The following is a 23,379-nucleotide window of genomic DNA, read 5'->3' on the forward strand; positions in this document are numbered from 1 at the left end:
CGGTCGGTTCCGGCAGTCGGATCGGATGTTTTTTGCACCCAACTTCCGTCGCAATAATCACCTTCACACAATATCCCAACAGAGAAGGGGAAATTGCCCGCATATATTGATTGTCGTTACTGCGGATCCCCGAATACGCTATGCATACGCCTGGACCTAAGCCACGGTGGGCGTCTCAGCGTCGCGTACCCCGGGCTTCGCGTGCGTGCGAAACTTGCCGCACTCGGAAGACGAAGGTAATGGGGTCGTGCTATGCATTTCCTATTTTAAAAGAGAGGCCATCTAACTCTTTATGGCAGTGCGATCAAGCTCAACCGTGCTCATATTGTGCTTGTAATATTTTCTCTTTGCCCCTCTCCCTTTCCTTGCTGTCGAGGCCGAGAACCGCAGTTAATAGTCGTTATCACAGACCACTCTTTCAATTGTGTCTATAGAACTACGGGAGGCCGTGGAACCCCTAGAGAACATCCAACTGGACGAAAACAGGCCATCAGAAATGCACAGAATAAGTAAGTCCCTGGCTCTATTCCAAATATTCTTGGTCTTGTTTCGTCTATCTGAAACTCGGAAAGTCAGGATCAAACTACTCGCCCATCACCATGGCCCGGCATGTCTCAAGATAGCGCATCGAGCGGGCTCAATGAATCCGAGAAACATCTATCTTCCCAAAGCAGGCCTGGATTGGCCAAGTCTCCTGCCTCGCCGATGAGAGACATGCGTCAAGGACCTTATCGGCCGGACATTTCGAGACTCGATACGCCAACCGCTTCACCTGGTTTTGACGGCGAGGAGGCTTCAAGTAAGATGCCTGCTCGAAAGCAAGAGCGTGGTATAATTTATCTGACCTATCACGACAGCACCCTCTGAGATCGGTGATGCTGCCTCACGGGATGGCCTCAGCGGAGTAAACTTACACACAAAGGGAACTGAATTTTACGGCAATTCGTCAAATCTTGCCTTTCTCGGCAATCTTTTTACCAGGGCTCAAGCCCAAGCTGATTGCCGGCCCCTCGAGGATCTTATGAGCCAATCCACGAGCTCAAAGGAAAGATCTATGGCTCACCGCACGCGGGCGTCTTCGCCACCGGCAAAGTCCATCTCTAGTAAATCACAGCTATCGATTGTGAATCTACTATATAATACAGAGTACACGGGCCACGTCTCACCGCAATCATATGACAGTGTGGCTAGTGGAACTTATAAGAGGCCTGGTGTTCCCCGCACAGAAACTGGCGCAGCCAGCCCTGACGATGGTAGGCTCTTTTAGGTCTTATTTGCGCAAGCCTGGTTCATTGACGAGACAATAGTCCACGATTGTACACTTCCGGTTGTCTTTGACAATATAACTGATGCAGCACAGATGGAGATCGAGAAGATTTTCATCGGCAGCTTCTTTACCAACAAGCATTACGTTCACCCCGTTCTTACGAAGAGCATTTTCATGCGACGCTGCGAGCGGGAGGCCTGGCCTCTTTCCAGACGAAATTCTCTGTTTCGTGACCCTCCCAAATTTGCAAGGCTTTACTTTGCTGTTGTTGCTCTGGGGGCGATTAACGCCAGCCCCAATGAGACCTCACTGCTAGATCACTTCTGTCAACAGTTGGTAGATCCTCAGAAAGCACCCCCTTCGTGTACTACCTTCTCTGCGCTGGATTTTGCCAAATTCTACTTCAGTCTCTCGAAGCAAGCCTTGGGGGACTTGTTTGAGAGTAGCTGTTTGGAGACGGCGCAGACTCTTCTACTCTTGGTTCGTGCATTGACTTGGTTGCTAGCATTTAAATATGGCTAAATCATGACTAACTTGACTTCCAGAGTGTTTTCCGCCAAAACTCCCTGCAGCCACACAGTTGCTATATGTATAGCGGTATGGCTGTTCGAACCGCTGCTGCAATTGGCCTAGCATCCAGCATGTCCTCTTTGCCGCCGAGTGCAAGACGCGAGGCAAAGCGCACCTGGTGGTTTGTCTTACCCCCAAAATTCGTATGAGTATTACTGACCGTGCTCAGGTGCATTTATTCCCATGAGATGTAAACATTCACCGGCTCCCAAATAGGTATTGGTATTCTGACCTTCCATATAGAGAAATGTGCTGCTCCTCCGGCCGTTTGGATAGCATGAAGGACTTGCACTATTACCAAGTATCCTTGCCCAAGCTGAAGGTATTCATCAATGTCCCACGCCCTACAATTGATCCAACTATTTGCTTGAATCATATATCACATGTTCCATATGGCTTCTGATAATTCTAAATCTGCCACAGGCTGATGTGGGACCCCTCGACCCGGATGCAGAAGACAACGACATCGCGATGATCCCAACAATGGTCTCGCTCGCCCAAATTATGTCCGAGGCATCCCATCAACTCTACCATTCCACCCAGCGTTCAATGCACGAAAAATCCCAGCTCGCAATGGCCCTCGACAGCCGCCTCAGCTCTTGGAAGGCAAATATCCCATCGTTCCTGAACCCAGATATTCAGACCCTCAACGATCCCGAGTGGGCATTCAAACAAAAGCTCGTTCTACGCCTAAGTAAATCCATCAAATTACCTATCTCTCTTCAGTCGAATGCATCCTCAATCTAACCCCCTCAACCTCCCTTTCGCAGGATACTATAACACGCGCATCCTCCTCCACAGACCCTTTCTCGTCGCCGCAACCTCCAACACCGACTCGACCGAGTTCCACGACCATCTGCACGCCTGCCTCGACGCCGCTCGAAAAAGTATCCATATGCAATACGAATCCTTCGTGCACCGTATCTACATCCGCACCTGGTACGGCCACCCCCTTCTCCACCCCCAAGCCTTAACCATCCATCTCTAACGCTCCAGGCTCCAGGTGGTACAACACCACCTACGCCCTCTACGGCTCCATGATTCTGCTGCACCTCGTTCTTTCCAACTTCCCCGGCCTCCCAGACGCCGCCCTCCTCGACGACGTCGAAAAATCTCTCGATATCTTCGCCTCCATGCACGATATCCTAGTCGCCCGCCGCTGCGCCGAGATGCTCCGCGAAGTCCTTAACGTCGCGCGTGCCTGCCTAGCCCGCCGCCACACCGGTGCCCTACCCCCTCCGTCCTCCGCCGCGGCAGGTCTTGACGCTCCTCCCGAACCGCCCTTCCCCGGGTCTACGGGCGCAGCGGCGGGCTTCGCGGCGGATGAGGGGCCGGTAGGGCAGCCAGACGAGGAGAACTTCTTTTTCTCGTTGTTTGGGCAGGGGTCTGCGGCGCAGGCGGATCGGACGAGAACGGAGATGTTGGCGAATCTGGTAGATCCGTCGATTCTGGAGGACTTTGCGTTTGGGGGCGAGGGCGTGTCATTTTTTTAGAGAAAAAAATAGTGCGTTGCAGCACGACCTGTAGATTGGGAGCACTGTTGTATAACTCAAGGACATGACTCAACTATACAGCGACCTGTGAGAGAGATGGGATGGGGCCAGAGGCTTTGATCACATCTTCGCACTACGGGATTTTCAAAGGGAAGACGACTCGAGGGACGGCGCAATTGCAATAATCTGAGTCATTACGTCTAAGGAGGGGAGAAAGGCAGGTACAGTTCGAATATATCGATCGTAATTCATATTCATAATGTCGGTCTATGGTCCCAATCGAAGAAAAAAGTCCGATCTATTTGCCAAACAATCCCAGTCCAATAAAAATTTCCATATCCGAGCACAGGCTATCCAAAGCCAAACCAAATCATGTCAATCCGGGCCAAGAGAAAAGAGATAAAGAAAACAAGAAAGGGGGGGGGGGGGGCAAAGGGGATAAACAGATGGTAATGGGACAATTTCGACATATCGCAGTATTGTCGCTGTCCATGCAAATAATTCAAGATATTCAATCATGCGCTTTCATCCAGGTATTCAAGGAACGCCGAAAAAGAAGAAAAAAATGGTCGTAATTTGGGAGGAGGGAAGCGACAAAGAGGTAGTTGCAGTGAGGTGGTGAGAGAGAGAGAGGAGGACGTGAGAGGTGAATTAAGAGGAACCGGTGTAATCAGGGCGATATATAAGTCACAAGTCTATAGCATTGACATATCGTTTTCTTCGTCGTCACTGACCGACGTCGCAGGCGATGCCAGGCCCGAGATCACCGACGAGGATGCACCGCCGGGCAGATCTGCATCACCCATGGAGTCGTCGTAGGAGCGCGAGCCCGGTCCCGAAGGCCCTGATGGCTGCTTGCTCGAACGGGCCATCAGCTCGTCGATGGTGGGCTTCTCGGGGACGTGCTTGTCCAGCATTGTGGCGTGGTCCAGACTCTCGAGCGCGAAGCCCATGAACTCCGCGTTTTTGTGGCTGACGCTCAGCGTCCAGCGGTACTCGCAGAGCCGCACGCGGTAAAACTCAGCTTCCTCATTGGTCGGCGCGCTGATCCGCAGCAGCATGCCGAACGAACCGATCAGAGAAAAGTTCGTACGCGCAGAGGCGGGCCAGAACGAGCGCAGGTGCGCGGGGCGGAGGCGGTTCACGAAGTCCATGGCGGAGATCAGACGGGTTTTGGCGGCGGAGCGGCAGATGTGCGCGAGATAGGAGTCGGTTCCGTCGCTGGCGAGTGAGCGCACGATGCATCGGTGGAGGGTGATCTCCGTAGCGAAGTAGGCGAGGTGCAGGGCACCGTTGCGCGCGTGTTCGTCGGTGATGGTCTCCACCAGCTCACCGCTGGAGGATTCCATTTTGAGAGCGGCAGGAAGTGAGGAGAACCATTCCTTGAGACGGATCTGGGCCGGCTTCGCCTTTTCAAGGATGATCCGCGTGCGCTGGTTGCCGGCGGCGCGGAATTCCTCGCTCGCCTGCAGGGTATAGAAGCGATCGAGGATATCCGACAAAATGGTGGTCAGGGCCACCATATGGCAGAACAGCAGAGGACCGTGGCCGACTGCAGCCTCATCGTGGGCTGAGTCCGTGCCGGACAGGAAGGCATCCGAAAAGTCCTGCTCCACGAGATCCTTGACTGTCCAATTGAAGGAGAAGATTTGCGAGGGACGGCCGTGCACCAGGGAGGACCATTTGTCCTGCATGTACAGGGCCCAGGCCAGACGTTTCCGCAGGCCCTTCTCCCAGGTCTTCATGCGCCAGGTAGAGCAGTCCTGATGCAAGCCGAGCTCGAAGCCGGCAGTGACCAGCTGGCCGTTGAGCGAGGCCGTGGCCAGTGTTGACTTTTGCGTCAACAACAGACCCGCCTGGATTGTTGAGATGCTTGGGAACGGTAACGAATCGGTGAGCAGCTTCAGGGCCGTGCTCTCCAGGCGCGACGCCTCTGGCCGCCGCACTGCTTGTGACGACACGCCGACATCCACGAACTTGAGCGTCAGCACATATACCGCTGCCAGCAGCAATGGAGACAATTGCCGACGCTCTCGGTAAGACTGACGGAACGCATCCTCCATCAAAATAGGAAATGATGGGTGGACGTGCTCGAAGAACTTTTCGATCAAGGTCGAGCCATACGGCGCAACCATGCTCTCAATGGCATCGAGCGACACGGCCTGCGAGTCGCCAATTGGGACCGTATCAACGACCCGCATGAAGGTACAGTCGTCAGCGCAGCGACGGATGCGCGACGCAGACACGGTGCACTCGTCGTACTCGTCCAGGGGTAGATACTCCAGCAGCGCGGGCTCCAGCTCGGTGGTCATGCCAATGTGCTGGGTGGTCTGGTTAAAGAAACCTGGGCGAATCATCGCGTGGGAGTGTTGCGGACGGGGGACGTCGGCGTCAAGCACGGCGTGTGATGCTTGGACGGTAGAGGGTCTATTGTGACGGGTCAGTCTATGTGCGTTGCTCGTTGATATGGATAATTGATTGTGTAGGTCTTTAAAACACCACGCTAACAAGCCATTGCGTTCCCCAGGCCAGCGCCGAGGGAGAAAGACGTACCGTTTCACTGAATTTGCCTGGTCCTGTGCGGCGTCGTCTAATTTCCTCTTCTTGGGGACGCCCTCGGGCGAGCCGGCGGACAAGGTGAAGGTGCAGTCCTGGCGGTGGAAATCGCAGGAGTAGCACTTGTTGACCATTTCATTCATTGCGCAGCGGCTCTTTCGGCGGAGACAGGCGTCGCAGCTGGCTCCATCCCGGCCGGGAACACGAGCAAGGGTAGACGAGACGGAGACGGGGGACGGCGAGAGCGTATTGGGGGTGGAGATGGAAGTAGGAGGGCGACGACGAAGGGGATCGGGCGAATGATGGTTCTGAGAATAAGCCGGGGTCGCACCCGCCGTGGCAGAGGGCTGGATCGTGATGACGGTGGCCATTGGGGACAACGGGGTGGGCGTGGGGAAAGTATATAGATCTCGAGCGCTATCGCCCACCAGGATGGGGCAGGTGCACTAATACGAAATGGCTCTGGACCGGGAGGGGAGAGGCGTTGATAGGACCGGAGCCGGAGATAAAAAATAAAGGGAATATCAAGGGAATTGAATAATTGATAGGCTGCGATTCGTGCAAATCGGCCCGCGGAGACTCGGCAGGGTCTTGCGGTCTGGGGAGGGGGGGAAAGGGAGCTTGACACTACGGAGCAAGTCGGTTAGTCTATGTCGAATCAGGCCGGATCCTGGGGAAAGAGATAAGGCAAGCGCAGGACGCGGATTGGCAAGAGACGAGATTGGCGAAGGGAAGGGGGCTGAGAGGACATACGATTATGCTTATCAGCCCCTCAGAAAACGTCGTGTTATCTCCGGGGACGATCAGGAACCCCGGCACCGGAGCAGATTGGGGGGGGATATATCAAGGGCCACCGAGGAGCAGATCGTATAGATTCGGATCTATCAGGGCGAGGCACCGGCCAGAGACTGCAACAAGATGAGGTGGCGGATTGTTCGCTCCGTCATTCCTACACCTTGACAGCTCCGTGCGATGGTGATCTCCGAGGAGAATGAAACCACCAAAGCTTGGGGGAGGGACACCGGAAGAGCACAGGGCAGGTCGCGGCGCAGTCGTGGAAAAAGGAAATAGTAGAGACAGTATGGGAGTAGAAGGAGTAGAATTGGGAATCTGCGGCAATAGACCCACGTTTCAACAGAAGCCGCGGAAGAAAGAAGTAAAAGGAAATCAAGAAATCAATCTACTCAATCATGGATATGGAGAAAAAAAGAAATGGGGGGGGAGAACGTCAATACATAGTCGTGATGACATCGTTGTGCTGAGCGGTGGCCGTGGTCAAGTCGAACCAGACGATCTGCTTTTTGCTCTCGTAACAGAATTGCAAGTCGCGCGCGTGCGAGTCCCGCGAGCCAGCGCGATGAATAATAATTAGGCGGGCGGAATTGTCACACTTGATAAGCCCGCGGCTCGTGATTGGGCCGCCGGGAAACCCGCCATCATATTACGTACGATGAAACCCTCTGGCCTTGGGATGAACGAACTCACAGGAGTCATTCTCACGCTGATTGATGCTTCTTATGGTAGTTCTGATCAACCCTCCGGAAGAATGAGGATTCCTATGACTCCCTTTTTTTAGGTATTTCCTAGGGTCTACATCGATTACTCACCATCGATGGAGTCAAAAGGAGAACGGAGAAACAAACTACTCCTGGTCGGACATAAGAGAGGGTGGAGTTGCGAGGCCCCGATGAATTAAAATGAATTAAATGAAGGGCCACCCGCAGCAATCATAATTTATTAATGGGAAACTAGCTATGGGCGTACGGAGGAGTACCCATGGATTCAAATCCTATGATCACGATCAAGATCGAGTTCGTCGAAGGCACAGGGGATCGACGACGACCCATATTCGGAGTCGACTCTCTATTAATATGCTTATAATCTTATCATCGTCTGGTTTTTCTCTCCATGCGCTCCCATCTATGGGCTCATTCTGCCGTGCCCCGTCCCAGGCCAGACCGATAGTCTATTGTTGTACGACAAGTCATGCACTCCTCTGCATCCTCCCAGACACTGCTCTCACAAACTGGTGGTGTATAGATCTAGACCAGATCAAACGCTTTCCGGGCCAACCCCAAGGACAAAACCCAATCAGCTCCCAATGATAACGCCTTTGCCCTGGGCCAATCACCACCGTCGCAAAAAAATAGAATAAAAGCCACGTGTGGGGTGGAAAGTCGATCGTCCAAGAGCAAAAACGGATTGATGTACCCCGACGCCCTTCAGGCCGCTGGGGGGAAAAGCAAGAGAAGCCACCAATCATCACAATTCACTGACTAACGGCCTCGCGGGAGACCGCGGCTGTGCAGTGGCCACACCGGAACCGTCTGACTCGAACAAGAGTTACTCTAACCTGTACCCTGGCCCTGGCGGGTCGGCATGCTTACATTCCTGGCGTGCCTATGGCTGAGGTTAACTCGGGCTTGAACGGCGTTCATTGGTGTCCCCCGCCCCCGCCTGGTGGATCACGGAGAAGACGAGCTCATCCCCGGGACATGTGCTCGCTTGCCCTGCTAAAACACTTAGCCCCGGTGGCAATGGCAGAACTCGGGAAACTCACGGACAAGGAAGATGATTACGACTATGAACTCTGATTGTCCGGAATAGTCTCTCTCTGCAGTTGTGGGAGATGAGCATGTAGCGATCTACGAATGATTGACACCGACGCAGAAAAGAAAAAAGAAAAGAAAGATTTGTGAATGTACGATTCGGTATAACGGCTCTATGTACAACCCTTCCGGAAACCGGCCCTTCCCCGTGTCGGAAATCCTCCAGGAACCAAACGCCCATAAACTCCATGCTGTACCCCTAAATTGCAAGAGTGATCGAAGCCCCGATCCAACCCAGACCCAGAGAGAGGAAGTGAACCATTCCATGGAACTGACCCCCTCTCCCCTTTGCGTCCTTCCCTGAACAGCCGTTCTGCTCCCTCTCGCCCGAGATGGGCGAAAGAACGGACTCGCCCAAGCAACAGCAGGCTTGATATGAGATTGCTGTTCTTTTACTCGGTAAAATTCCGCAGCTTGGTCAACTCGTCAAGCAACTCCTGTAGATCGCCGTCGGAGATCTTATTCTGCAGGCTAGGAATGAGGGACTTGGCCTCCTCGGCATTGTCGCAACACAGGCTCCCTGTTTGGCAAATGCCCCGGTTAGTCATACATCCAAACCTCCATATGTAATCATAGTGAATGTTCAAAAGACCCCCGGGGGGGGAAGGAAAATGGAAGAGAGACCCCTCCAAGATCCCCTCTCCAACCGGTCTCATCTCCCGTGCTCATTGCCACTGCCCAGACCACCATCCAACGTATGGGAGCTAGGGTGGTTGCTTTCCGACGGCGAATTGCGGGATGCACCAAGCCCATTGAGCGGCGACATGGGGCCCTGCACGTCCCTCCTCTCGGAATAGACAAATTAAGAAAAGGAAAGCACATCACTCACCTAACTGCGACCGCTCAAACATCTCCAGCTCCGTGTGCGAGTTCAGTAGTCGCTCCACTGCCTTGATATTCTCCTCATCCTTGAACCGGGCAAACACATCCAGGTAGTCCAATGTCTTGGTGAGATTCCTAATCACAGACGTCCCCACATCAGTAAAAGATCTCCCCAATCGCATTCCCGCGCCTCGGTGGAAAGGGACATCGCGACGGGTGGGCTTATTCAACGTACTCCGGCTCCTCGTACTTGTTCCCTCCACGACGCTTATTCTCCAGCACTTTATGGATGACTAGACGCGCCTCGGACAGGGACAATGTGTGTGTGTGCTGATCGGCGCCGAGCTTGAGAGTGCTGGCGGCCTCAAGATCGCCCTGGGGCAGCGTGCGCTTGCGGTGGGTGGCCGGGGGAAGTTGCAGGCTCATGGCGGGCGGGTCGCCGGGGTAAGTTGATAGTAAATTAAGGTCGATTAGTGGTAAAGAACGCTCGGATGGGACGGGCGTAATGATTCCGAGGAGAGAGCGCGATGAGATCTCTTGTAGTCTTTGAGGGGCGGTTTGGATGTTGAAACTGCAGGTTTGCGCGGCAGTTTACGGGCGGTGTACTCACCGCTTTACAGCTGCGCAAGCTTCCTTGTATACAATTTGGACTTGGATCAGGAATGTCGACTTCAAGATCCGATTTGGTATTGATAATACTTTCCATGCCCATCCTTCAAATTAAGATTCAAATTAAGAAGGAATACAAATCATTTGTATCGTCTGAGGCCGTTTTCCACCAAAATCTCATGCAAAACTTTGCGCCCTGAGGTGGAAAAGCTGAGGCTATGAAACTAGATTGTCCTACCTTATCAAGGTAGTAAAGAAGATATCTAGGGGTATCAAAAGTGACATTTTATCTATACCAGCGATGCTAATTTTTTTTTCTTTCGGTCAACCTTCTTTACGCTTCTCATGCATCAGCTCTCCAGCTCCTATACAGCCCTTATCTTATACTTTGCGGAAAGCAACCTCCGGCGGCACGCGGAAGCTAGCGCAGAACATCTGCTTATTAGGGCTGACCAGCCGAACGTTATGAATAGCCAGTTCGATTGCCGGGTTCCCGCTTCCACCCACACAGTCCTCGGGGGTGATTGTGTATCCAATGCGTTCAGAAATCCGTTGGCAGATATCGATGTGATCGTCCAGCTCATTCTCCGAGTGGCCTGAAAAACAGTAGACATGCACCATTGGCAGCTTTTGAGAGGTGTTTGGGACGAATCGTGATTCCTGGCCGACGTACACACCCTGGAAGGCATCCAGGAACTCGATAGCTGTGGCCGGGAGGTTCATCACATAGTGGTCGACAATCGAGGGGCGGATGTATTCCTGCACGGGAGGTGACTGCTCGCTTTCCTGGCCATCATCCGTCTTTCTTCTCTTTGTCCGGCTGACCTTGGGCCGAATGGTGACCTTGGTAGGCTCAGTCTCCAAGAGAGACTTGGCCGCAAATTTGATGAAGTCCCGACCATCTTGGTTGAACGGAGTGACAAAGTCCTGTACCTTATTACGCGGAATAGCATCTTGCATCACTTCGTAGCCATGCGGGTTCAAATCATTCGCCCAGACAAAGATCCGTCTACGTCCAGCAGGCACGGCAAACGGGCCGACGCCGGCCATGACGTCGCAGACCATCTGGCCAGGCTTGAACTTCTCTACAAGCCGACGATGTTCAGTCTCCAGGCGGCTATTCCAATACACACGGGCATAGTCGAATCGAAATTCGCAGTCTTGTTCGTGTTGAATGACGTTGAGGTCGTTGTCGCCCGCCAGAACTTCGAAGGGGAATGTGCGGAACTGGCTCTGCGAGCCGACATCTTCAATCTTGTTGATTACAGTGCGGACAGAGGGGTTTTTGTCCTTGATTATTTCGGCGATGAGGTATTTATATGGCTGCCAGTGCTCTCGGAGGTTCATATGTACTATTTATTCATCAGTATCGAGTTCCATGGGTTCCGAGGGTTGGGCAGAAACATACCGACATGCCCCACTTGCGTGAATCCCTGGGGAACCTCCTCAAGTTCTTCAGGGAGAATCGAGGACGCAATTTCCGCTGTATAGTATTAGCGGCTTATTTCTATTCCGTGTCAATGCGCCAGTCGGTGTCCGTACCGTATGACCAATAGTCATAATCTAAAAGCAGATCGTATGGTGTCACGGCCAAAGTTCCCTTCTCCACGAGCTCATTGATCGTTGGCGACCAAGTTGACTTATCTGTACAAAAAATATCAGCACGTATACTTCCGTTGCAGGGACTCCGGTCCAATTGCAGATTGCTTACCATCGTGCTTAAGGTCATCTCGCAGTAGAAGCGCCTTCTTCACCAACCCCTCGTGATCTGTCACATCGCGTACAGTGTTGAGTCGTGGGAGGACTAGGAGATCTCGACTCTTGGCTAACTCCTGGCGCACGCGCGAAATCTCCGAGTTCTTGAAGACCTTCGCGGCAGCGATGGGCACGGTCTTGCGGAAAAATGATCGGTCCAGCGTGCGCATAGCACGGTTGACAGGAGGGCGAAACATGGCGGGAAGCTCGCGGGGAACGGGCTGGCGTACGTCACTAGCAGACTCCATTGACAAGAGCAATCGCCTGTGGAAGTCGGGGGATTGTTGAGTCAGTGGACGGGGTCTAAATCGCATTGGGCGCTGGCGATAATTTGTTTCCTTATCGGGCACGTGACACTATCAGTCGAGAAGCTTAAGTAGAGAGCACGGCATAGAGATTCTGGAAGTTGGTTAGGAGAACATTGATTACTCTGAATGAATTTTGTTTTCTGATGACATGTTCGTAGAGTATGGTCCATGATGCATTTATAAGCCTCTCGTTATATACATCCTCTTTATTAACATATCATGCGGAATATCACAAGCCTTGGCCCCGCTCCCAACTCTAGGCACGGGCATTATGATGATGCCGCTCGGTCAATCTGGCGAGCGATATACACGAGGTATCGACTCTCACTAGGGAACCCAGTAATGTTGATTGTGACTTTGCTTGCCCACGTCGAAGAAACCTTCCACTCTGTCCCTGTCGTCCTGCCAACCTCATCCCACAGCTCTTGAAATGTCACGGGGTCATGTAAAAAACGTGTGCCTCCGGTCACTGCAGTGGAATTGCCTGGTTTTAAGCTACCAATGTGACCTCCGAGGATTACTGCATCGGTAACACCTGGTTTTAGAAACTTGACCATTCTTTTCGCAGCCAACAGTTGCTGGTCCCTGTCAAACAAGTGGAAGAAGTTCCCCGCACTAATAAGCGTAATCTTGCCATCCAACTTCTTTGACCCTTCATCACTGGGATCGAGCAAATCGGCGGCAACAAATGAATCAGGTTCAAACTTCTCGCGGTCATTGAAAAGCTCAAAACCGAGGTCTAGAAATTCCGGGGAGAGGTCTGTCCCATACAGTCTTGCTGGATCGACGCCGTCAAATGCCAATTTGCGTAGAACTTGTCCGAAGCAGCAGGCTACATCGAGGAATGCCTCCTGTGAGCCAGGTTGCTTCAGTCGGTTGACGATGGCCTGAAATGATGGATGGTCTAGCCCCTTTATATTGGTGAAGGACCAGCGTCCAATACATGGGTAACGATGAATAGCCCAGCCTTTGTCGCGCTGCGAAGAAAGTCAGATCGCGGTTCCTGGGCTGCAAAAAGGGACAGGAGATTCATACAATAGAATAGAGATGCGCGTCCACTTTTTCGGGCTTAATATTGCTATATTTCTCCAAAAGGTCTCGGAATAGACCTATATCGTCTGGAAGATCCTCCATGTAGTTCTGAGCTCGCCATTCGAGGGACCGAGCAGAAGCATCTGCCGCCATCTTTTAAATAATGGCTTGGTTATTGGGGCCGATAATGCCTGGACTTTGCCAGCTGTTTCGATGTCGGAGATACCTCGATATGTTCTTTGACAAATGTGTTGATCAAGGTCGCAAAACGTGATTCAGCGAATGCTGACTGCTGTTGTGGCTCTGGCATCGGCGTTAAAGAACGCCGAAATCCCGGGGCTTTGTCCCCGCGACGACCATTAGTTGTCGAGCGGCTAGGAAACAGTAGCAGCTAACAGACTTGCTGAGTACACTAAAGATCAATCTCGAGAACATTATCCAGAAATTCGAATGTTGAGGATTGCTATTGGGTCTAAGGCACTGATTATGGGCTTTGATATATCCCACACATACCTACCAAATACTGTCAAAGTTTCAAGGGACAGAATAATATGACATAGCACGCGATACTTAGGGTTTTCGTGAATGAAGCCAAAGAGCTTAAATTTAAAGAAACAACGACTCTCTTCGGTAGTTATACCATGCCTTGAGCGGACACAACAAGCTCACTGCCAGCGACACATGAGGCTTCTGCGGGTCTAATTACACCGCATTCAAGAGCCTCGATGGCACCTAAAGCCCACAAAGGAGGAGTGAAACTGAGACTGAACAAATTTTCAAGTCAAAGAAAGCAAGCTATTTCATTAAATCGTTATGTGCTCTTACTCATAGCACGTCATATGAGCAAAAGAGGCCAAGACAATTAATCGCTGAAAGGAGTCAGAAAAATCGCTGAGTTAACATATTAACACAATTTTGCTATCAAGCACCCATTCTGCCAGAACATCCATCTTCTCATCTCTTCATTCCTTCAATGATACTTCGATCCATCTCATTCTGTGCTTGTAGATTCATATTTTTCTCCTTCAGCTGCGCAATCGTGGTATCTTTTTGTTTGCACGCCGTGCGAAGGATCTCTCGCCCCCGATTAATGCCATGCATTTTCAAGTCGTACCGGTTGAGTAGCTCAATGAGCTCGTCTTGTGCACTGTTTGGCAGAACAACGCCATGATTCTCCAGTATTGCTGTCGCATTACGTGCAAGGTCTGAGATATCAGGTTTAGAGTCAGAGCTCAGGACGTCGCGATTCCGCTGCGGCGTAGGCGTCATGCACACTTCTGCCGAGAGGGGTGGGGGTTGATTCGATCTCGTAGAGAAGGATGTGTGTGGTGTTGGAATTTCAGAAGAGCTGGAGGTAATGTGATCGAATGAAAAGGCGGAGAGCTTGCGCTTGCCGGGGGAGGTCATTCCGGGCGTGCGAGGGGTTTTGGACGAGGGTAATTCGGGGTAGTTGAAGCTTGGTTGCGATATAAAAGATTCTCTGGGTTGGCTGGAGGCCAGCGCCTTTTCGAGTTCCTCGTCATCATCGGAATCGTCGTTCCACCCAAATTCATCTGTATCTTCAGCCATCATCCGGGCCTTTGCGCTCTTCGGCGGCGTTCGGGCTTGACGGGGTGGAATGTCGATTACTCGGCGCCCTGTCTGAGGAGTAAGCAAGCCGGGTCCACCTTGCCGGACTGATTTAGGAGTTCTTGTGAAGGAATCGCGCGGGTCATCTTCGGAGTGGGAGTTGGACAGAAGGACTGCCTTTTCGCGGGGCTCCGCCTCGTCGGCCCAGAGGAAGAAACCACACTTCTTTGGAGGTAGTTGCTCACAGGTATAGACTGAAAAGATATGTTAGAGCCTGTATTCCCAGAAGAGTGAGCAAAGACCCTTTCAGGTCATTAACTCACACCACCGGCCATGGTTCTTTCCTCCATTCTTTGTCTGCCGTCGTGCCGCCGGTGGCCGCGCGGGGCAGTTACAGCACCAGATGCCGTCTTTAAACAAGCCATGAAGGGGCACCGCAGTGCGCGGTGACACTGGCGTCCTCTTACTTGGAGAAAACATCTTGACTGTTTATCCAGAAAAGGACTTGACGAGTCCAGATCTATTCAACATGATCCAGCTTGCCTTTCGGCATGTCGGTTGTCACCCCGGAAACCCGTTATCGATAAGCAACCCCGGACAATCATCAGCGCGACCGATCAGTCCCCTTGAAGGCTCTCTCACATCAGATCATCTTAATGCCAAGAACCATTTGCCAAAAATGACCATAACGGCCCTCAGCGATTATATTAGGGACTTCAGTTGTATGGATGCACAAAAAGGACATAATGAGCACTACGTTTGAACAGATGCAAAGCATGCAGAACGCAGTGTATCATGATTCACCCCTTCTAACTAGTATATGAAACTCCCCCATGTCATGCACATCTAGGTAATCTTATCCATGCCCAGTTTCACAACAAAGCCAGCCAGAAAAAAAGAACATCAGCAACAAGGTATCCATATCACACAATACGTCAGTTCAAACAAGAGGGTGGGAATCAAGTCAAAAAGCTGTAGCCTTACAGCGAAAAAACGATGTGCAAATATCGTCATGCATGGAGTCTAGCAGTACGGTTGCAAATTCTTGTCTTCAATCAGCCAGAACGTGGCGCAGCATCACCACAAAGGGGTCTGTCAGTTTGAGAATTTCTTGGACCTCTGGCTTGACAGGCTCGCCTGCGGTGCGCCGCAATTGGTCCTGCTTCTTGATGCGGCGACGGCGCTCAATAGCAATTGGGTCATCCAATTCATCTTCTTCTGAGTTCTCATCTTCACTGTCGGATGCCTCATCAGAGATGGTGAGGTCTTCAAGGTCGGCCTAGATTGGAGATGTTAGATGGACTATTTCTGGAGAGGAAAAGTAGAGCTAGAAGTGTTGCATACCTCATCAAGACCAAAGTCGCTACCCTTGAAGGCGGCGGAGCCCGAGACTGTATCGGTGCCCTCGGCGGCCATTTTTTGACGGGTCTTGTTCAAATGCCAGCGCTTTCGATCCTCTTGCCATTTGATAAGGGCATCAATCTCGATGATGGCGACATCCTTGTCAATTTGACCGACTCCGACCGCGCCCTGGAAGAGTGCGTTCATATCCAGCTTGCCGCCCTGCGCAGGGCCCTTGCGAAGGAACTCCAGAATTTCCTCGATCCAGGCCATCAAGGACTGGAAGAGACCGTTGTCATGAATATGTACCTCATGGATGAACTTGTAGAAGTTGTCCTCGTGGCGAGCACACAAGTCAATAAAGGCCTGGACGGTCTGGTTAGGGTCAGCAGAAGCATCCTGGCGCTGGGCGCTTTCAATTACGGCGATGGCATCATCGGCAAATTGGGCAAAGTCTGTGATACTGTTGTACACGTTGGCAGACTTGTAAACGCGAACCAGAGGCTCGTAGAAGATGGTGAAGAGGTCGCGGAAGAGTTGGAGAGTGACAGGCTCTTCAACGATACTCAGCATCATCGACTTGTCGCGCTGTCGGGTATAGAGCTTAAGCAGTTGTTTCATGTTGGCAAACCATTGCGCTCCTTGTTGCATCTCCAGGTCAACGTTATCCACAGCGTGGTTCCATGCCACATAGCTGTTGAACACCTTGCCAATCTGCTCCGGATTGAGTTCTGGCTGCAGAAGCTCGGAGCGGAGGATGGCAACAATAATGTCAACTTGTTCAACCTCGGCCTCTTCCCGGATTTCATTCTTGATGACCTCTCCAGCCTCCACGAAATTCTTGAGTTTCTCTGTCAGTATCGAGTCATCAACCTTAGCAGCCAATGAGTTGATCGACTTGTGGAAGTCTTTGATGCTATCATTCAGCGTCAAAGAGAAGATGCGCTGCAGCAAGGATCGCGAACCGAATGGCTGAGCCATGAAAAGGTCCAAAACACCTGTCATCACAGCGGCTGGATTGGCAATGCGGATTACGTTCTTCATTAGGGTGTAAGGAACCAGGCCGTGAATCCGCTTAGCCTGCGCAAACAGTTCCGGCGAATTATCCTCGGCAAGAAAGAGATGATACACCGTTGCAGCAACTCTGTGTTCTGTGTTAGACCAGATTCCCGATTAAATGGCAGACAATTCTTGGGGCGCGGACGTACTCAATACGTAGCCACTCAGCAAACTTTTGATATTGCGGACTCAGCTCAGCAATGCAAGACTTCTCCCGAATCTCTGCAAAAAGCTTGGTCAATCCATCTGTCCAGCAAAAGTATTAGCAAAGTCTTCGTTCTCATGAATCCAGGCTAGCCTTACTGCTCTCCACAATATCCCGTCGGAATTTCTCCATGTAGACGTCGAGCTCTGCCGCTCGTTGTCTAGCAATTTCGTAGAAGCGCTTCTGCTCCTCTATTCTGACTGCATCCATTTCCTTTCGCCTCCAGACGTCAACTAATTCTTCTTCATTCAATGAGATAGGCTTTGCAGCCAAGAACTCCTCCAGTGACCTTGACTCGGCGATACGCTTGTTCTGCAAGAGTGTGCGCAAGAATGCCCGTAAGGAAACACGCTGCTCCTCACGATAGAGCACGGTCTCTCTCGAGATGGCCTCCGATGATGCGCGGGGGGACTTGGATGATCGCATAGAACCGCGTGAAATCGAGCGTCGGTGACTTCCGGGAGCCAGAGTCCGGCCAGAGGTAGATGTGGGGGTGTTGTCTTCAGGCTGGCTGGTGCCCTGGGTGGAGAGCGAGGATACGGAAGAGTTGTCATCATCAGCGGAACCAAACCAACTTGAGGTCGTGGACGATTTGTTCTTGCGAGGCAGAGGGGGTAGATGTTTGCCCGGGAACTCGGTACGCAGTTTCCGGTGGAGCTTGACGAATTCACCGTATCTCCGTCCGATGTAGAAGTCGTCTTGGCCCTCGCGGCGAACTCGGATGATAAATTCCTATTCTCGAATATTAGCCACTGTCGCACACCCAACTCGGCCAGTGTAGACATGGGTATGGGTAGACTTACGGCATGAGGATGATATCGGACAGTCCGCTTGACCGAGGTGACTCGAACTGCGGCAACATTCACATCCCAGCCATTGATATAGTGGCCTTCGGGCATATTCACAAGCAAGCCTTTGTCGTTGGCGCCGCGCTCGACGACCTCCATCTCGGAGAACGATATCCGTTCTTCGTATCCAGATGCTGTCGGTACTCCGGAGACCATCATTAGCTCCACGAGCTTCTCGCACTTGCGGGCCAGTTTCCGGCGCTTCGTCTCCTCCAGCCGGTCCTCCGACGATGACACATGTTTGTTGGCGAACGACTCGAGGAACTATGCCAGATAGCATCCATTAGCATTTATTATTCTCTTGAACTCTTCACCAGCGACCTCCGGTCATCTTTCCCAGTGTAAAAATAAAAGGGGGGGGGGGGGGGCGCCGATGTGACGCACCACTTGTAGCTTGTCCTGCCAAAATTGTTTCTCTTGCGCTTGGTTGAGGAACGGGAAATTGCGAACATGGTGAACGAAAATGTATCGGAGAATGGGCAACTCCGAATCGACAGGCGCGACCTCGCCAAAATCGGATTTGAAAGGCGCGCCGAATCGTTGCAGCGCTGTGGGAGAGTTTAGCTCGGAGATCTCGCTGCGGACCTGGCGGGCAATGAGCTCGCGTTTGAGATCTAGATGTCATAGAAGCGCGCAACGTCAGTCAATCCATATTCTCCAATTTTCTGGCTCCAGCGGACGCGCAGATTTCTGAATATGTCTTACAGTGTTCCTGCTTGCCCGTCAGGATCTGCCCGTCGGGCGGGGTTGCCGCGTGTGCAACGGCAGCTCCGCCGTTGGCGGTTGCGGCCTCGTTGTGCATTTAAAGGAAAATATGGCGGTCGGTGGTCTCGAGGAAAGGAGTCTCACGACTTAGCTGTCTTAAAACACTTGTGGTCGTGGTGGTAAGAGGAGGAATTCGTCTGCCTGGGCCCTGCGTTTTCTGGGCTGGTAATGCCGAGATTCGATAGTGGCCGAGCACCGCAGCGGCGCCCCGTAGCTTCCCTGACAAGGCTTGCCGATCACCGGGGTTGTTTCTCGGCGAAATTAGTGCGCAGCAGGCCGAATGAGGTATGTCGTGTGGCCCAAGGGTAATTGCGGTAATTGCCAGGTTTCGGGATTGTCTGAACGTTTGGAGGTCAAGGAGTTTGGTTTGAGCGGGGGGCCATGTCGTCACCCGTTCACGAATAATTTGACTAAGACCCAACACGGTCGGGACCCGTCTCGGATTCAGCCTTGTTCGTCATGATATAGGGCTCGCGCTCCGCCATGCTAGACGATATGATGATCGACGGGCTCGTTTGAGCCCGCAAGCGACCGGTTGGGGTCATTCACCGTCCCGAATGATCGCATTCCATGGCCACGATAGGTTCCCGCTCGGTCGCATATAACTCAATTGAATATATTCCATACTCCCCACAGCCTTCCTTCAGTCCTTCTATTTCTCTGTCGCCGAAACTCCTGTGGCGAAGTGGCTGCCGACTCTTTTCGTCTAGAAAAAACCCATACAACGGTTCAAAGACCGCCGGGAAGCTAAGGGTGAAGGAGATATATTATGGACTTGGTTTGATTGACGTCCCCAAGACAAAATCATAGTGTCACAGAGTCCCAGATCAAGTGAGTCAAGTGACAATTTACGAAACGCCCTAGTGAAAAACCACCCTACCATCTACGAGTTTCAGAATCATGGTCTTCTTTCTTCCTTCAACAGCATTAAAATAGACTGGAGGCCATCGAGAAGGGTGTATAATAGTCCTAGGTAGTGCCCTTCCTCGTATTCGAAACATCATCCGCATTTGTAGTGAGCTGTCTAATAGGTCTACAAGGATACTGGGTAGATTGGGGCTTCGGGCCTTCCTCATGCTGTTGAAGTTTAACTCTGTATTTTTAGATCATTGAAATGTTTCTTTTTAAAGTTCATAGATATGGCACACCGATGATTCGTTGATGTAGTGCGAGGATTGTTATATCTCAACACAGGCATAGTTCAATGCCAGTACATGTAGGTCCGTGTAGTTCTAGTCGTAAAAATATCAAACAAGTGCAGGGAAGCCAGGCAATCCTTACTACACTAGTGGCACTGACATCGGGCTTGCTGGTACAAATTATGATTTTCTAAATACGCTAAATTTGGGTAGTTGAGGGTGGCATCGATCTAAGTAGCACAAATTTGTCAATGGGCGCCGTCGGGACCTACGATGGGTGAGATTCGAGTTCTAGAATATTGTGTCTTCTATGATATTTTGATCGCAGGTATGAGTAAATAATAAGAAGGATAAATCGCCGAATGGTAATCAAAGCAAAATCAGAAGATATGTGGTACGGATTGGAGATTTGACGGGGAAAAAAAGAAGGATAAAAAAAACTCCGTATAGGGGAATCGAACCCCTGGCTGTCGTGACCTTCACGTGTTAAGATGAAAGACGACGATGTTAGCCACTACACCAATACGGATTAGCTGATGAAATACAGCCTTAATGAGCTATATCAAGCTCAGTCCTATTACTTTCACTCCTCCAGACACGCGCAACACCTACCACTTTCAGCGTGATAAGGATTTTCATTAGAAGTTATCAATTTGTCTTAAATGGATTGATCAAAATTTTTGCATAAGGAAGTAATTCAAAGTTGAAATAATAAAATAAAAAATAATAAAAATCTCCGTATAGGGGAATCGAACCCCTGGCTGTCGTGACCTTCACGTGTTAAGATGAAAGACGACGATGTTAGCCACTACACCAATACGGATTAGCTAATGTACTAATTTTCGTATTATGTCCTATACCCTAAAAAATATTGTCCAATTGCAATTTTTCCATATCAACACGCCGAGTAGCTATGCACGCATGTAAGGAAAGTTGCAATATCATAAGAGACGTTTATTATATTAAGATTTGGAAGGAGTGAAAGGATGCTTATTAACAGATATAACCATCTTCAAGGTCCCACGGGTCCATAGAATGTATCTACAACCAGAGTATTATGATTCACAAGCTTTTGAGTAATGTTGAGAAAGCATCATAATCACTCGTGCTTCACTTCCTCACCGGCCCTCGGTGTGGTTGAGAAAGTTGGTGATTATTCTGACGTTGTCAGATTTTCCTTTTTTCCGCCTGCTGATTATATATTTTCAGCTTATCTCATCTAGAGCTAAGATTTACTTAACATTTTCTTTATCTGAAAGATACAATATATATAGTACCCACTGAAAGCGAACCAAAACTCTTACCTACAGGCCATAGGTAAGATTTGATCTGAGTAGAGGGTAAATTTAGTATATAGAGTTGAAAATGGATAAGTAGAATAGTATGTATTGTCGACAAGGAGAAGGCATTGAATACAGAAGTTGCACGATTGGCTGAACGATGGGCATGTGAGGGGAGGAATCCATAGGGAAGCGTGATGAGCCAGGAGAATATTTCGCCCCGTCTGGAACATGGTGGTAACTGAGGGAGAAAGCAGCGCAGATTGCACTCAGGCGGGTGTGGGGTTCGCAGAGATGACAAGTCCCGCGGGGCACAAAGCGATGGCGGAGCTCGATGATGCTGTATTCTAATCGCTCGGCACCCTCAAAGGCTGAGGAAGGAACATGGCTCTTGAAATAGACGTCAAATGTTTTGACACAGCTCAATCGACTCGTAATTGCCAATATATTTTCTCGGATAGCATGAGACTTGCCAGAGGAAGGGGGCGGTAATACATGCATTATCGGGAAAGCGAAACCTTCATGTGGGTCAGGGAAGAATCTACGAACAAAATTCCTAAAATTCCTCGGAGCTGAGATGGCGATGTGCCGAGTTATTATCCACGATAGATTGATTAGGCTCCAATCACCAGATGTTTCCCAATATAGGCGAGAGGACAAGATTATGCCGAATTAACAAGGAGACCCGATTCCCCATTCATTTTTCTCTCTTATTCACATAGCGCTGCTAGCATGAGTAAAAACCTGATTTTGGGTCAGTTCAACCCATCATCTCTGCCAATCGATTATGGATCTAAAAGGGATTTCGGGTCCCAGGATGCCGGTGATAACAAGGGTTGGGATTTCGTAAATCTCCGAAATCGGATGCGCGATATACCGTGGTAAAATTTTGCGGTCATCGCGAAAGCAGGAAGCGCCATTGCGTTGACCTCGTAAATTCTCGCGTACTGAGCACTCCTGGTTGACATGATTTACCGCCGAGACAGACTGATTATTAAACCAAGCCATGTGCTCTGGCCTCGGACACTTCCGTTCCAAATTGAGGCGAGCGGCCTTAATCTCAACATCAACAAGGCTTTCAGCGCTAGTGTGTTGGCCTCAAGGCAGATACACGGCGGGGTCATTGGGTCATTGTTCGGAGATTAGGGCGAATACGCTTGAGTGTGCGGGTTAAAGTCTTCATAAAGTTATAATCTAATGGACAGCAGGAGCCGATTCACAACGGAAAAGAAAGCACATGGAGTTGTTTTGTGCTTGAGGTTCTATTGGAAAAGGGACCACAAGCTATAGCCCAGTGCCGTGAGGCATTGAGCTCAGTATTATCAGGAAGTGTATAAGATAATTAGCTGTAATAAACTGTATTTCTGATATAAATTGAATTTATTTTGTACAGATTGATATGCGTGCTTACTTCCAAGATTCCGTGAAAGTATAACCAAAGGATGAAAATCAATATAGAGCAGACTGGCGAATGGCTAGCCGAATATTCTCCTATCGAGGAGCTGAAACAAGCCAGTAGCCGAGCATATTGAGGTATTCGGCTAGAATAGAACTAAATTGAAAATAATCATTGCCCTTGCTCAGTGAAGATGGGAATGTGATGTGACTATAGGATACAACTTTATCCAGGAATACACGAAAATGGACGACCAGGGCGAAGATTCCACGAGCCCACCAATCCAAGTAGTGAATGACCTGAGACAAAAATTTATGACCACATACAAAATTTGACTGATCGTTAATTCTTGCCAGCTTTATGCACCTGTGAGTTCCAGAAGAGTCCCTCTTTGAAAGCAAATCTAATTTACAGGACACAACATGAGTCATATATCTCAATTGAGATATCAGTAAATCTCCACACCTTGAGGTTGATAATGAAAAACATTGGGTCCATTCTGCTACTATCTTCGAAATTGCTGCTTGAAGGGTATTAATATAAGAGTCTAATGTCGTAGAAAGGTCTGATTGGATGAATGATTATTGTTGCTTTACGATTAGAAGCAGAGCACGGAACAGAAATAACATATTGCAAAATTTCGCACAACGCCACATCCACTTAAGCGCCAATTCTCCATATTAAGTTCTTCAAGTATCCACGCAATCGAGGTATAATAGGCCCAGTCTTGGCCTGCTGCACTTGAGACACACAGTG

The 23,379-nt window shown here is 50.4% G+C and overlaps 7 protein-coding genes across 7 annotated transcripts; 1 reads left to right on the forward strand and 6 right to left on the reverse strand.

The window, feature by feature from the left end:
• Nucleotides 1–705: 705 nt before the first annotated feature.
• N7462_002060 (fungal specific transcription factor domain-containing protein) lies at nucleotides 706–3,330 on the forward strand (the record flags this gene model as incomplete). Its single annotated transcript, XM_057073786.1, has 8 exons — nucleotides 706–799; nucleotides 858–1,103; nucleotides 1,146–1,253; nucleotides 1,308–1,747; nucleotides 1,813–1,980; nucleotides 2,261–2,531; nucleotides 2,608–2,776; nucleotides 2,841–3,330. The coding sequence occupies 8 exons, from the start codon at nucleotides 706–708 to the stop codon at nucleotides 3,328–3,330; spliced, it is 1,986 nt and encodes a 661-aa protein (XP_056937427.1).
• A 695-nt stretch (nucleotides 3,331–4,025) lies between these two features.
• On the reverse strand, nucleotides 4,026–6,257 carry N7462_002061 (putative C6 transcription factor (OTam); the record flags this gene model as incomplete). The annotated part of the gene is made up of 2 exons (XM_057073787.1): nucleotides 4,026–5,757; nucleotides 5,884–6,257. The coding sequence occupies 2 exons, from the start codon at nucleotides 6,255–6,257 to the stop codon at nucleotides 4,026–4,028; spliced, it is 2,106 nt and encodes a 701-aa protein (XP_056937428.1).
• Nucleotides 6,258–8,887: 2,630 nt separating this feature from the next.
• N7462_002062 (DNA-directed RNA polymerase II subunit RPB4) lies at nucleotides 8,888–9,743 on the reverse strand (the record flags this gene model as incomplete). Its single annotated transcript, XM_057073788.1, has 3 exons — nucleotides 8,888–9,015; nucleotides 9,325–9,452; nucleotides 9,553–9,743. 3 exons carry the CDS (start codon nucleotides 9,741–9,743, stop codon nucleotides 8,888–8,890), a joined length of 447 nt encoding a protein of 148 aa, XP_056937429.1.
• A 564-nt stretch (nucleotides 9,744–10,307) lies between these two features.
• Nucleotides 10,308–11,273, reverse strand: trm5 (tRNA (guanine) methyltransferase; the record flags this gene model as incomplete). Its single annotated transcript, XM_057073789.1, has 1 exon — nucleotides 10,308–11,273. The coding sequence occupies one exon, from the start codon at nucleotides 11,271–11,273 to the stop codon at nucleotides 10,308–10,310; it is 966 nt and encodes a 321-aa protein (XP_056937430.1).
• A 985-nt stretch (nucleotides 11,274–12,258) lies between these two features.
• N7462_002064 (class I SAM-dependent methyltransferase) lies at nucleotides 12,259–13,174 on the reverse strand (the record flags this gene model as incomplete). Its single annotated transcript, XM_057073790.1, has 2 exons — nucleotides 12,259–12,966; nucleotides 13,025–13,174. The coding sequence occupies 2 exons, from the start codon at nucleotides 13,172–13,174 to the stop codon at nucleotides 12,259–12,261; spliced, it is 858 nt and encodes a 285-aa protein (XP_056937431.1).
• Nucleotides 13,175–13,975: 801 nt separating this feature from the next.
• On the reverse strand, nucleotides 13,976–15,070 carry N7462_002065 (Zinc finger GRF-type; the record flags this gene model as incomplete). The annotated part of the gene is made up of 2 exons (XM_057073791.1): nucleotides 13,976–14,844; nucleotides 14,914–15,070. The coding sequence occupies 2 exons, from the start codon at nucleotides 15,068–15,070 to the stop codon at nucleotides 13,976–13,978; spliced, it is 1,026 nt and encodes a 341-aa protein (XP_056937432.1).
• Nucleotides 15,071–15,641: 571 nt separating this feature from the next.
• On the reverse strand, nucleotides 15,642–18,845 carry N7462_002066 (PX domain-containing protein; the record flags this gene model as incomplete). The annotated part of the gene is made up of 7 exons (XM_057073792.1): nucleotides 15,642–15,869; nucleotides 15,935–17,075; nucleotides 17,140–17,236; nucleotides 17,294–17,927; nucleotides 17,999–18,307; nucleotides 18,428–18,657; nucleotides 18,749–18,845. The coding sequence occupies 7 exons, from the start codon at nucleotides 18,843–18,845 to the stop codon at nucleotides 15,642–15,644; spliced, it is 2,736 nt and encodes a 911-aa protein (XP_056937433.1).
• Nucleotides 18,846–23,379: the final 4,534 nt, after the last annotated feature.

Source organism: Penicillium macrosclerotiorum, assembly GCF_028827735.1.
Source record: "Penicillium macrosclerotiorum strain IBT 26536 chromosome Unknown utg000002l_segment0_segment0, whole genome shotgun sequence".
Taxonomy (NCBI): domain Eukaryota; kingdom Fungi; phylum Ascomycota; class Eurotiomycetes; order Eurotiales; family Aspergillaceae; genus Penicillium; species Penicillium macrosclerotiorum.